This window comes from Erigeron canadensis, chromosome 5 (genome assembly GCF_010389155.1).
Source record: "Erigeron canadensis isolate Cc75 chromosome 5, C_canadensis_v1, whole genome shotgun sequence".
Taxonomy (NCBI): domain Eukaryota; kingdom Viridiplantae; phylum Streptophyta; class Magnoliopsida; order Asterales; family Asteraceae; genus Erigeron; species Erigeron canadensis.
In genome coordinates this window covers 44,099,471-44,114,151 of record NC_057765.1, presented here as the reverse complement: position 1 = coordinate 44,114,151, position 14,681 = coordinate 44,099,471, and the positions used below count along the sequence as shown (strand labels likewise).

The 14,681-nt window shown below is 32.6% G+C and overlaps 1 protein-coding gene across 1 annotated transcript; it reads right to left on the bottom strand.

Moving 5' to 3' along the window:
- Positions 1–7,424: 7,424 nt before the first annotated feature.
- On the bottom strand, positions 7,425–13,124 carry LOC122598949 (plasma membrane ATPase 1). The gene is made up of 18 exons (XM_043771413.1): positions 13,036–13,124; positions 12,757–12,894; positions 12,214–12,348; positions 11,952–12,131; positions 11,658–11,864; positions 11,461–11,580; positions 11,267–11,386; positions 10,901–11,023; positions 10,571–10,820; positions 10,332–10,493; positions 9,823–10,061; positions 9,702–9,734; positions 9,495–9,576; positions 9,198–9,358; positions 8,733–8,945; positions 8,416–8,598; positions 7,902–8,080; positions 7,425–7,791 (listed from the first exon to the last, which is right to left on the bottom strand). The coding sequence occupies exons 1-18, from the start codon at positions 13,102–13,104 to the stop codon at positions 7,695–7,697; spliced, it is 2,691 nt and encodes an 896-aa protein (XP_043627348.1). The 5' UTR covers positions 13,105–13,124; the 3' UTR covers positions 7,425–7,694.
- Positions 13,125–14,681: the final 1,557 nt, after the last annotated feature.

Sequence of the window (14,681 nt, the reverse complement as noted above, 5' to 3'; positions counted from 1 at the left end):
AATTTTAAAAAAAAATCAATACCCATATTAAGATATAAGAAGACGTCCAATACATCTATTAATTTGGCAATGATATTTGACATAAATAATATTATTTATTAAAATATATACAACTTTGTAGACTATATCAAATTTTAAAATTTATTTAAAAATATTATTAGGTTATACACGACCAAACAATTTTGTTGTTTCTCCTTCGTTCTCTTGGCCGAAACCTTAACTAAAATTGGTTATTCTAGCCACACAAAAATGTCTATTTTATAATGATAATAGTAGTTATTATGAGTTTTACGAATGAATTTCTTGTTATTGGAGATAAAATACTTTATTTCCTAATTGTGTTTGTGATTATTTTTTCCCGTCACTACATAAGGTATTTTCTCCATCTTTTCAGCATAACTGAAAGCAAAAACTATAATGATTTTATCTTATTATTTTTTTACTTATTCGTATTGTATTTATGTGTATTTTATATGACTAAATTTTTGTCATGTTTAGTTTTTTTACTTTGTATTAGGGGTGAGCAAAAACCGAACCGTAAAACCGAAAACCGAAAAAATCCAAAAAAACCGAACCGAAAAAACCGAAACCGAAGCAAACCGATTGGTTTGGTTTTGGTTTTCCAAAAACCGAACGGATCGGTTCGGGTTTTGGTTTCATATATAAAAACCGATTGTTAAAACCGAACCGAACCGAAACTATATATATTATATATATATATATTATTTTGCTTATGGTAGTAAAAGAATAAAATAAATATTGATTATTTTGAAAATCCAAAGTATAAGTTACTGCTTTCTTTTCACAGGAACAATTCGTTTTGTTTAAGGGTCAAAATTGAAACTTGTTTATATGTTGAGGTTATAATGAAACTTGTCTAAAATAAGGGTTAATATGTAAAATAAAGTTATATTTAAGGGTTTAAGTTGTATAAACTCAAAAAGTTTAGATCTGGACATATGGTCGTCTTCTTCATTGTTGCTGCTAACTGCAACTCCATATTTCTTCAAATACAAGCTTTCATATTTAATGTCTTTTTACTTAACAAATTCGTAACTATAGTATTATTTATAAAAAACCGAATCAAAACCGAAACCGAACCAAAACCGAGATAAAAACCGAAAAACCAAACCGATAAAAAACCGAACCCATTGGTTTCGCAAAGTGAAAAACCGAACTAATCGGTTTTGGGCCAAAACCGACCCAAACCGACCCATGCTCAGCCCTACTTTGTATATATTATTTCGTTTGATGAATATATAGATATCATGCTACATTATCGATTTACGTTTGATTTGTTAATGATATCAAAATATCTTATGTTAAATGTTGGTGTGTAATCACTATAGTAGGTTTAGTGACTGTGATATCGACATGTCAGAAAAGACAAAAGATGACCAGAGTAATCCGGGAATTAACCATTAACTATAACATAATCAATTTCAACATAATAAACTTATAGAATAGCTATTTATTAATGCATAAAATAACTTTTTTAACTAGCCGCACATCGAGCAAGGTAAAATATCTAGTATATATATATATACCACCACCGATCCAACAACCCACCATTCTATTGAGGTCCAATCACCCCATATACCATCACACCAAGATTAAGTTCCCCCAAACCATCGATCCCCTACTATCATCGACCTTGCAATACATTTCAAATTCTAGGCCTTCATTCTCCAATTGATCATTGACCCATTGTTTGTATGATAATATCTCAAACTTTCTTTTTCTTTTGATATAAATACGTAAGAGTTAAAGGGAAAATCATCAAATTAGTAGTAGTTTCTAGTTTTTGATTTTAGAAGAAAAAAAAATTGGAAAGAAAAAGGTAAAATGAACATAAGAAGAGATTGTGATGGTTTTCATAATTGGGTAGTGTCAGACATTTTTATACATTATAGTGTTATTTTTAGTTTTAATAGAAGTATCTATATCAATTATGATTTAATTAAAAATATTAACGATGTCTAACAGATGATCAATGGATAATTAGTTATTTAAGGAGGAAATGATTAAAAAAAAAAAGACTAGCAATATTTAAGTGGTGGTTGTACTAGATTATCTATACTCTTTTATTAAAAACTAGTGCCTAGACCCGTGCGATGCACGAACAATCTAAAATTTTGACGTAAATTGTATAGATCTTTGAGTACGCAACGTCTGAACATATATGTATAGATATCATAAAGCAATATGTCACAATTTACTGGAGTTGGAATTAATTCATGTACCAATGGCAAAATAGTAACAGTAATAACATTCACATGCTCGTATTATTAGATTGAAAAGAAAGTGTAAAGACAATAATGATGATTGTAATCAGAACCAAACTTCATGTGCACATCTTATTTAAAGTAAATACAAAGTATTGGAAATAGAAAAAACAAAAACAATGTCAAATTACTGTCTCGGTGTGGAATGGGGTGAATGTACCACATATATATCTATTGGTTCGTCTTTTTTTGTAACATTGTATAATGGTTTCAAATGCTGATCTTCGAAAACGGAAGCAATTGAACCTCAATCCCTAAGTAACTTCCTTGGACATTTGCATTTAAACCAAACTTTATGTTTACAACTTTGGAAATTTTGATAATACCATGCTCGCAATTCATTGATCATGAATTCTTTTGTTTTCACATCAGAAATCATCACTGTCCCACCACCAACATATTGATAGCCTTGATGTAACTTAATCATTTTGCCGCCATAATGCAAGCATATTCTAACAATAGTTGGAGGACTTCGAATAAATCTGTAAAATTTGATACTTGTCGGTGGTTAAAATTCATTTTGACAAATATTGATACTCACTATGAAAGGGTACAAAACAATATAAATAAGACTATTACAATAGGTTATTATGGATACCTCTTAGTGGTATGGTGCGACTTCATCACATATATATGTATTACTACTTCATTTTTTGATATTCTATATAACCAATTCAAGTCTATGTCTTCAAAAAGTTTTTGAATCGAATTCTTATCCCCAAAGTGATTTTCCTGGTTGTTTGTGTCTAAACCATACTTCATCTGTGCACATTGGGAATTTGTTATAATACCATGATCGCAGTTCATTCATTAGAAATTCGTTTGTTTTGACATTAGGTATCATCACTAACCCAACACCAACATATTCATAACCTTGGCGTAACTTGAACATTTCTCCACCATGATGCAAGCAGATTAGAACGGTGGGTGGAGGATCTGCACTCATACTGCAATCAAAAAAAAATTATCAATGGTGTAATCAAATAAACTAACGATACTATGACTGACAATATATGAGTGATCGTAACAAATAGAGATGGCTGTGAATGTGATGACAACTTTGAGAAGTATGTTGTGTGAGAGATAAATGGGGTAATTATTAATATATATATATATATATATATAAACTACAAAAAATAGGAAAAGTTTATTGATAGATTCTCACCAATTCCATGCAAATATTTTTTTCCTATTCAATATTATAGGCATCTCTAAATTTTATAATCACACTTATAAAATTTGATGATTTAGTAAGTATATGTGATTTGTTTTTGGTGATAAAATGAGGTTTAAGTTAATTTGATATAAGGTTTAAATTTAATAAGAAAGGTGTTAGTTATTCAAAGGCAGTTTACATTTGAATTTTGAATTTGAATCAAAATTGATTGTTTATTTATTATGAAAACCGTATCCAACTTTTGAAGGAAAACAGTTTTTTGTATCCGGCCAAGTATATTTAGATTTTTTTAAAACTTAAATTATCTAAATTTTTGGTAACTGATACAGGCTTCAAGATAATGTGTTTAATAAATATGACAACTTTGATTCTTTTAAAATAAATGAAAACAATTAATAGACTTGCACATATACAATTAAAATTAAAATTTTTTATATATATATCTATACACTTATATTAACAGACCATATAGACATTGTTAAAAGCAACATTTGATGAACAATGTTATAATAAAATGTCATAATCATTTAAAAATCAGATATATTCATAATAAACAGGATAAGTTACAAATAGTGTGTGATATTGTGACATAAAGTCGCATCACGCAAGTGCGATTATGAGACAATGCAATTCGTGCAAAACAGGAAACTATATTTTTACGGAATAAAAATATAGCCCTATACTAATAGCATTACTTTAATTTCCAAATTGACACATCATTGAATCTGCGTAGATAATCATAACTTTCCACAAAACCATGTGGTTAGCCTAGCCACAAAATACATCATATGTTTTCTTAAACTAAAACTTAAAGTACATAATATACAAAGCAACACGACTAAGATAGCATATGATTTGTTAGACTACTTAAACTACATACCTTATAAACAAACATGATTAACAGAGATATCAAATACTTATTCTAATTAAGTTCGATCAGATTGTCAAACTATGTACCTTTTTCATCAGGCTTTAATTTCGTACCCTACCTTCAAAATCGAGCAGCCATATATTTTACAGCAACAGTACATCCAAAAATTCACAACCACTTCAAGGTGCCAAAAACAACTTATAAAAGGTCAATCGAAACCTGTATAAGGGATAAATATCTTGGAATGTAACAAACTTTGGGCGAATGTCTATAGTAGGAAATAACTAAAGTTGTGTGTATTGTATGTAAACAACTTTAAAAAATGTTTATTGTATGTAAGAAAACATACGTGGCAACCATATAGAGGTGCCACTTGTCTGATTTTAATTGGTTGAATACATTTTTTTTACGTACAATAAACATTATTTTCGAGTTGTTTACATAAAATACACACAACTTTAGTTATTTCCTACTATAGACATTCGTTCAAAGTTTGTTACATTCTAATATACTTATCCCTGCATAATATGCAACAGTTGTATCATAAGAACACATCGATCTTAACCTCGTAATAGTATTCGTGATATAAAATAAGAAATTTTTTTTCCCAATTATATATATATTAATGAAAAGGAAATCATATATGTCAGAACAGTACAACACTTACTCTTCAGTTAATTATTAACTTGAATTCCGTCTTCATTGAAAACTCGGACACTGAAATTCAGATTGTTGTCGTTGACAAACATTATTATACATCCGATTTTAACGTGATTTTCAGCACAGAACTTGTTCCACGTACGTCCTGTAAACCAACGTGCACAGCCGAGTTTCTTGTCACCTGAGTAGTCATATAAAACTCCAACTTGATACTCTTGTTTGGCAGCACATAACTTAACAAACATATTTTCCCACTTTTTCTTTCTAGAATTCAATTCCCACAAGAAAAATGTCGGGAATTCTTGTAAATTAACAATTAATATCAACTCTGATACAATTAATGTACCAAAATATACTTAGGCTTTACAATTGTATTAATTAATAATTAGTTTGTAAAGTTTTAACCTGACGTTTAGGTGTATCTTCAGTCACATGAAGTAAACAGCTTCTTATCATATCACCTTTAATACCATTCTCTATAACCTGTCAACCATTTTTAAGAAAGCAAGAAACCTGAAAAGTCATCTCCTTTATTAATTTGAAACACAAAGTTGCAGAAGGAAATTCTTCGTTAGCTGATTTGATGAACTTTGACTATTGACTTCCTGAAATTCTGATACGATTGTTTTCAACTTGTTTAACGGAAACGTGATATTCCTTATTATTATAATCTAGCAACTTAATTGATTTACAACTTGGTGGTAAGTTGTTACTAAAGATAGTAGGCAAAGTCTGCATACAATATACAAAGAAATTAGATATATAGGAATATAAACACTATCATTATTGCAGAAAAATTCATCATCTAATGTTTAATAACTTAACTTACCAAGGATTTGCATAATTCTTGTGATACTTGTATGTCATGCAGAGGGATTAAAATTTGAAAATCCATTTGTCACTATTTCATTACATAACATAAGAATTGTCAGTTCAATATGAATATAATCAATTGGCATATTATACATAATTTTTATAATTGCATATGTAACAAAATCTTATAACTATGGAATACTAAAGCTAGATGTGAAAATATGATAAGGGACTGATATCATCATAAGTTACTGGCCAAGATAATAATATTATCAATGCTACTATAGCATCTTTAAGTGGATTACTTAAACCCCACTATGGAAGGGTTTTTATAAATTATCAAATTTGTCTTTAATGAATTAATTTACATCATAAACATATATCTTGTTAATTTATATTTTAAGTCTTTATCATATAAAATATTTCTATTATCTTAACATTAACTTACACCACTTGACACCAATTGTCGATGTCATCACCACGCGTCACCAACACCACTATACTGCGGTCGCCGTTACCGCCGCCGCATTGCGCGGGTATCATGCTCGTAATTATTATTATTATTATTATTATTATTATTATTATTATTATTATTATTATTATTAGTATTTTGAACAACATGCTCGTAATTATTTAATAAGGACTTTAGTAATTATTTAAGAAGGAAAATGTAAAAAATAAAAAATAAAAAATAAATAAATAATTTAGTAATTTTCTGGAAAAAAAGGGCGTTTATTGTAATTTGAGCAAACCACAAGAACCATTGATGTATTTTACTCTTGTTTATCTCATAGGAAAAGAAGTTACGTATAGGAATTGGAAAACAAAAAACCAACGTAATGATAATCCAACAATTATTGAGTTGACGATCACAAATGATGCATCACACGCAAAACAAAAGCAAACGGATAACAGTTTTCTTCTAAAAGTTATCTCTAAAACGCAAAGCCACCATATCTCTAAAAGTATTACTTATAGGTTTTAATATTCTATGGTATTTAAAATGGTTAGTGATATTGCTACAACAATAATTAGAGGGTGTTTGGGATTGAGTTATAAAGTGATTATTTGATTATTGCGTTTGTAAAACGTAGATAATCTAGAAAAGTGTTTGTATGAAAAAGTGGTTATCGGCTATGAAAACGCTGTTTTGGAGAAGCATGTACCTACACGTTTTTCAAACGCATAATCTATTTTAAAAACGCAGATTTTGTTTTGTAATCGCAATACCAAACACCCCCTTAGCCATCTACAACAATAGTACAAATTTCATTGTACATTATACAACTATATAATGCGGTTGTTGTTGTAGATAACTAAAAATTGTTGTAGCAATATCATTTCCCATTTAAAATGAGTCAGTGAATTAAGTTGTCAATTTCCTGAGGTACTTAATAAAGGCTTTGGCCAATGTGTTTTCACAACATTTCTTGTTTTTTTTTATCTGGACCCATCCAAAACCTAAATATGTAATTTGCTTATGTTTGTTTGCTCATTGACAAGATTAGATTAAGATTTTTGAGTCGTTATCTATGGAAGAGATAGTATGGGTTGTATTTTACCTGAAGCACGACATTGGTCGAATAAAACCATTTAGCTATTGGAAAACATTATGCTCTTAAATCGAAAATAATGCATGCTTAAATACCCTTGAAAGGTTCAGTAAGTCTATAGTAACATACACTTTCAAAATAATTTTCTTTATCTTGATCAAAAGCAACTATTCGTATAGAAAGAACTTTAAATTATCTAAGAAGAGAAACAAAAATTAAATAGCAATACGCTGGTTCACATCTGCAATTCCGACAAAGGGGAATTATGTTAAGGATTCTTCATCCAATTAGAAAGAAGAAAAAAGAGTCGCAACGGAAAATATTGGGTGCCATGATCAAACTGTGTAGTGTTGGTTCATTGCATCAATGTCCAGTCCTCTTAGTTTAGCAAAAGACTCAACTTTACCCTTAAGTGTATGAATCTCCCTTAGCCTGCACATAGAAAAGAAAATGTGAATCTATTGAAAAAGTAAACATAAAAGGGTTGGTTGGTTGGTCTCATTTGTTGGTAAATGTGTCCACAATAACTGGAATACACACACCTTGAGATTTCGGCTCGTCGTCTAGCTTCATCTGCCATGAGACTAATCTCTCTGAATGTTCCTTGCTCATAAAACGTTTTTGGCTCTGCGGGTTGAAGTCCATGCAATGTACGTTGTTCTATTGCCCATGCTGCCTCACGAGCTTCCCTCCCAAAGTCCTTCTTTGTTGTAAATGCAGTCTGGAAACCCAAAAATTTTTAATCGTATCTTATAGTAAGGACTTAAGATTGACTATTGAGGCCAAGCTGACCACTTTGTGAATTCAGAACTTAAACGGTTTGATTTATACAAGTTCAAACATACTATTTTGATTTTTTGGGGTTAAAACTTATGTTTCTTAATAGTTGAAACTTGAAACATATTGCATACATTTTTAGAATGTACTGTCTCATTTTCTAGGTAAAACGTATTACTACCTTTAGCTTTAAGACTTAAACTTTGACTTTCAAAGTCAAACATAAAACATATGATTTGACTTTCAAGGTCAAGCAGACTTTTCGAGTTGAAATCTTACCCTTTTCTCCACAACCAAACCCCAGGCTCTTCCACTGAGCCCATACTGAACAGCAAACTTAATAGGATCAAGTAACAAGTAAGTCAAGATGTTAAACAACCAGATCACCGCGGTCCATCCCCACCCAATCTCTCGGATTCCAGCTAGTTCCCACGTAACAGTTGCTGATATAATTGATGCCACCTACAAAGTTTATAAAAAATGGTTACATAAATCAAAAGCTTAAGATAAAATGATCAGAAAAAGGGGGATGTTTACCAATGGTTACATAATTCAAAAGCTTAAGATAAAAATGATCAGAGAAAGGGGATGTTTACCAGTTGAGCAATAATAAAAGCAGTTACAAGCAAAAGACCAGGCCTCTCAGTAAAAGACCAACCCCGAGAACGGGTCACGAAGATCAATGCCTGACTTATGGTGCTGACTTGAAGATAAATGGCTGATGCCATCATTTCTGTAAGCGGTTTTGACTCGGCTTCATTTTTCATGTCACGGTGATTTGAGTTCAAGTCCTTGACGCCAAACGTGTTCTGCACGAGAAACAAGAAAAAGGTCATAATTTGGTAAAGCTTAAAGGTGACAAGTTTGACGCATTTACCTATAAAAAGAGTTAATATGGGATATGTTTTATCTATAACAGGTCAAATGGGCTAAACGAAACGATTCAACTGAAAAGGATATGAATTTAGCAGGTTCAAAGTCATGTGAAGTGTATTCCAAGGTATAAAAATGTTTGTATGCAATAAGTATTAAACTTATATGAGTTCAGAAAGGCTGCGTACCGGGAAGAAGTTAGTTTCATATGTTAACCAAAAGAAAACAACGGTCATTAGGGCCATGTAAGTGCCAAGAACCACACCGGTTGCAAAAATTTCAGTAAGCTTCCAACTGTCAGGAATTGGAGAAGGTTTTACCCTATCCTTAGATATTGTCATGATTGTACCTATAAAACAAGAGACTTGCATCAGTGTGACACTTATACTGTACACATTCCCATAAACTGGGTCCGTGCTTCATTAAATAAGTTTGTAATATCATTCAGAAGTTAAACTCTCCGCCATCTGAATGCATAGACTTACCATCATTAAGGACAGCTATAACAAGAACCATGAACGGAGGGAAATCGAATTTCCAAAAAACGCACAGCATCATAAAACCCAACTGCAATGCGGAGAAATGAAATCCAACAGTCGTCAAAGACTTGGAAACTTATTAAGCCATATATAATACATTTCATATTCAAATCCATATATATTATAGTACAAAATCTTCTTCATAGCACTTACCACAATTCGAATAGTGATGGAAACTGCATATATCTGTAGAACCAAATGTGAAATGTTTTTAGTACAAAAGCCGATATCCCGCATTAAGCAAATGAGAACCAGAAAATGAGGAAATTTTTACCGTGTAATTCTTCATTCTTTGGAAAATTGAACGGCTAGTTAAGACTGCACTTATAATTACACTCAATCCAGGTTCGGTCAGAACTATATCAGAAGCACTACGAGCTGCATCAGTGGAATCAGCCACAGCGATACCAATATCTGCTTTCTTTAGAGCAGGTGCGTCATTCACACCATCACCCGTCATTCCACAGATGTGGTTTCGAGCTTGTAGTCTCCTAACTATCTCGTATTTATGTTCTGTTGCCAAATATTGATGCTGATTTAGCTTTATATTTAAATGAATACACTCAAGAATGTATTCAATTGATGGTGCAGTTTTGAACTCAACTACTTCTAACCCATAACCCAAATGGTTTAGATAGGCTTATTTTTGGTGTTTAACTTTTAAATCTTCACTTTGGTCAGGTTCCAACCCGATTGCATAGATCTATAACTGGCTCCCGTAAATGATCATTTTTCGGTGATTAGTAGTATCTTGTAGTAATTTATGAAAACTATCATGCTTACCGGGAAAGACACCGGCAAAACCATCAGCTTTCTCGATGAGTTCATCAATAGGCAAACCTCCAAAACCATCCTTATTGTCACCAAGCAAAGCCGTAGATGGGTACATGTTCGTCCCCATTCCTAGCCGTCTTCCAGTTTCCTTGCCAATCGCCAGTTGGTCACCTAGTTTTTCAAGAACTCTTAAGAGATATATCCCAAATGAATTTCAGAGTAGCAGTTGAAAAATAACAAGGAATTACCAGTTATCATCTTCACGCTTACACCAAGATCTAATGCTCTCCTGATAGTCTCAGCACTATCATGTCGTGGAGGGTCAAAGAGTGGTAGAAGACCAACAAACTCCCACGGGCCACCCGGGCTTTCTTTGTTTCCAGCAGGCACTTGCTGGCGAGCAACTCCGAGAGACCGAAGCCCCCGCTCAGCAAACTTGTCAATTATAGAATGTACTTTTTTCTCTATTTCGGATTTGTTATGTGCAAGATTGAGTATCTACATGATAATTTGTAGGTATCAATTTTATGAATTTGTCAAGCGCTACATTTTTATACATTTTGGTTATTACATTTTACCTGCTCGGGTGCACCTTTGCTAACTCTGTGCATTTTACCAACTTTATCAGTGTATGTAAGTGCTGTCCTTTTGTCAGTTGGATTGAAAGGTAGGAAATGGACCTCCTGAATCCCAGCTCGGGCCTAATTTTATAGCAGGCATTAGAAAATTCAATTGCAAAATATATACCAATAACAAAATTCTGTATATTTCTTGCATTTGCATCTATACTACAGAAGCCCTTTAACTACGATATGCCAGTACATGTTTGTGCAGTTAGTTTGTGATGCTCAAGTGTCACAAGAACCCTTTTGTGGCACTGTCTCAATCAGCGACGTAGGAAAGGAAAGAGTATGCTGAATAAAGAAACAAAAAAAAAAAAGTACCTCCTTGGGGTCTCCAAGCATTGCAACAATAGCAGCATCGATTGCATCCTGGTTCTCTAGCCTTGAAGCCCGTGCAGCCATTAAAACAACCATATCCTTGTCAACACCTTTTGCAAAGACCTGATGTTTATGTTTTTAGACATTGAAATTCAAGTCTAGTACTTTCCAATAATCCAGCATCAAATTCTACATACCTCAATCATATTTTTGTCGACCGTAAGCTTGTTCAGTGTTAGTGTACCAGTTTTGTCACTACACAGCACATCCATCCCCGCCATTTCTTCAATTGCGGTCATTCTTTTTGTAATTGCACCCTATTCAAATCATGTATGAGTAAATCTATGTTCAGATCAGAACCAGAATAAATATTTCTTTGACTTCACTTGGTTACCTGCTGAGACAAGCGATGTGAACCGATGGCCATGGTGACTGAAAGAACTGTAGGCATAGCGATTGGTATCCCACCAATGAGTAGAACAAGTAGATTATCGATTCCAACACGATATTCCCTTTGATGAATACCATATATCACAATGATCTCAATTAGCATACCGATAGCAATTGAGCAAATGCAGAAGTTCCCAATCGAAGTTAAGACCTATTGTGAGCATAGAAAAACCACATCATAAGAACTAGTATGTGGTAACTTGGAAACTGAGAATTGAATCTCTCACGAGACACTAACCCTTTGGAAATGTCCAACATGAGTAGTGTTCTCCACAAGATGAGCTGCTTTCCCGAAAAAGGTATGAACACCAGTTGCAATCACGATGCCCTCAATTTCTCCTTGTTTACAAGTAGAACCGGAGTAAACACCATCTCCCGGATTCTTGGTCACAGGAAGTGATTCTCCAGTGAGTGCAGACTATAAACATGACAAAGTTTTATGTATATAACTATGCTCTTGAGTGAAATATGATTGATCATGTTCTAAAGCTGAAAGATACCTGATCAATTTTAAGAGGATCGCCTTCTAAAAGACGGGCATCACCAGGAATGATATCTCCAAGTTTGATACTGATAATATCGCCTGGAACCAACACAGATGCATCTTCTTCGCTCCATTTTCCATCACGAAGAACCTGCGACATAAGATTTTAAAAACTGGTACAAGTAAAAGCAGCAACTATGACCCATCTACTTCTGAATGGTCCGCTTCAGATTACGTTTGTCTCTAATGGGACAAAAAGGTGAAATCTAGAATGAATAGTTCAAAGAGGTCGAAAGACCCGGAAACATACGTTAAATTTGTAAACCTTTAAAGTAATTACTATTTAAAATTAAAGATAACAAACTATTTACTAACTGAAAAATCATTAAAACAAATGGACAAAAAGTTTTTTGGCTCAACCTGACCCACCCTGTTTTGACCCGTACCAAAGAACTACTCATTTTGACCCGTTATCCACGACCCACCCAACTTGCTACTTAAGGAACCACGAGTTATAACTCAGAAACACTTCAGTTACAGAATCAAGATCTGACGGAACCTTGGCCTTAGGAGCTAAACGAGCCATAAGAGCAGCTGCTGCATTTCCAGCATTGTTTTCTTCAATGAAACTTATGGTCGAATTTATAACAAGCAAAACGATGATCCCTATGAAATCATGATAATCAGCAGGCTTGCCCTGCATCAAATAAAGAGTCATACGATTAACAAAAGTATGGAATTCAACCATGTATTTCTGTTCTTGTGTAAACAAAAAAATGTTGAAGTACATATAACAAATTCACACACACACACACACAAAAGAAAGGACAAGGTTTACCCCTCCACGTGCAAGAGCGATAGACATGATAGCTGCGGCTTCCATCACCCACGATAGTGGATTCCACATAAATCCCAAAAACTTCAAGATTTTACTTTCCTGTACTAAGAACAAAAGAAATCATAAAAGTTCTGAATCCTTCCTTTTGAAAAGATATTTGGTGCTTGTTAACTCGTAAAAATTACCTTTTTTTCTTCGAGTTTATTGTATCCGAACAGATCCAAACGTTCTTGAACTTCACTCGAGTTTAAACCTTCTCTTGTACATTTTAGATGTTGAAATACTTCTTCTAATGGTGCATTTTCCTGCGTAAGTAAAAATAGTTTGTATCTTTTGTACTCTCAAAGCATAGAAATATTAAATTTTGGGCACTAAAAGCTTAGAAATACCAAATCAATTGCTTCTCGGATAACTGCACTGAGTGCAATCGACTTGTCATCCATTTTGTTGGCTCTGATTCTTCTCCAGTGGCAATGAAACTTTAGTAAATGAATCTGCAATATTACGAAAGCAAGCATATATAAGTTGAATTTTCAATCTTTGCCTTTTATGAACGAATTCTTCAAATGTTGGCTCTTTCTTTCAGTAAAATTTTGTCTACAACTCAAATGATGGAGATCAACATAATGCTTTGCGTTTCTTAAACTAATAACATTTTACTTTTAACATCATAGTAAATTTGTAATCAGTGATAACCTTGTTTCATGACTCCTTAAAATTCAAAACTGGAACTCTTGTGTGGATAATGATTCAAGTTTTTATTTTCTTGATTACCATGCAACATTGTTCAAAATATAGGCTAAACCTTTATGTACTTTTTTTTCAGTTTGCACTCTTGGCTTAGCTTATTTTCAGACTTATTCGCTTAACCCATATTTATTACATATTTTTTGGGACTTCTAACCTTATGTTTCAACTTCAAAAGTCATGAAGCTTAATTATTAATCTCAAAATAAGCCAAGAAAATGGAGCTTATTGAAGATAAACTAAGCCAAACACACCCTTAATTAAAACCGTGAAATCATATCAAATATGTACATCATTTCCGTCCTACTCTTAGATAACTAACATAATGATCAATTTGAGGCAATGTATGGGAGCAAGAATATGATAATGTCACAAAGAGGACAGACGATAAATAATGGACAACGATGCGGCTGATATATGTATGTATATATAACCACATATAAAAGAGATGGATACCTGAGAAACTTAAGAGATCAAAGTGTACAAGATGATGTACAATTTTGTTGACATGGAAAGTTGATAGTTGTGTGTGTGCTTAATTAGCTTGTAATTGTTTGAATGCAATGGAACTATATATACACAAATTTGTAGTTATGTTTCTTGTTTTCGTCCTATTTTATTCAACTTAATAAACTTATATCTTTCTTTTATAATACTTAATTACTTGTACTTGTATTAGTTTTTTTGGAAATGGTATATCCTCCTAAAAATTAGCTAATGATCATCTTAACAACCTTAAAACATGACAATTATAATCCACTTATTGTCTCTTAATTTCATCATTTGATCTTGCCAAGTGTTATGATCTAATAGTTAGGTGGATTATTAAGCTAATTTTTTAGGATGATATATTATTTTCATAGTTTTTATTACAATAAGCATCCATAACTATAAGTGTG

What these genes read in the sequence shown, in the direction of transcription:
- LOC122598949 (XM_043771413.1), bottom strand. Translation starts at nt 13,104, where the DNA reads ATGTGGAATCCACTATCGTGGGTGATGGAAGCCGCAGCTATCATGTCT. An exon ending in ATGTTGGACATTTCCAAAGG is followed by an intron (nt 11,865 to 11,951) that starts GTTAGTGTCTCG and finishes TGCTCACAATAG; the next exon opens with GTCTTAACTTCGATTGGGAA. An exon ending in TATAGCTGTCCTTAATGATG is followed by an intron (nt 9,359 to 9,494) that starts GTAAGTCTATGC and finishes CTTGTTTTATAG; the next exon opens with GTACAATCATGACAATATCT.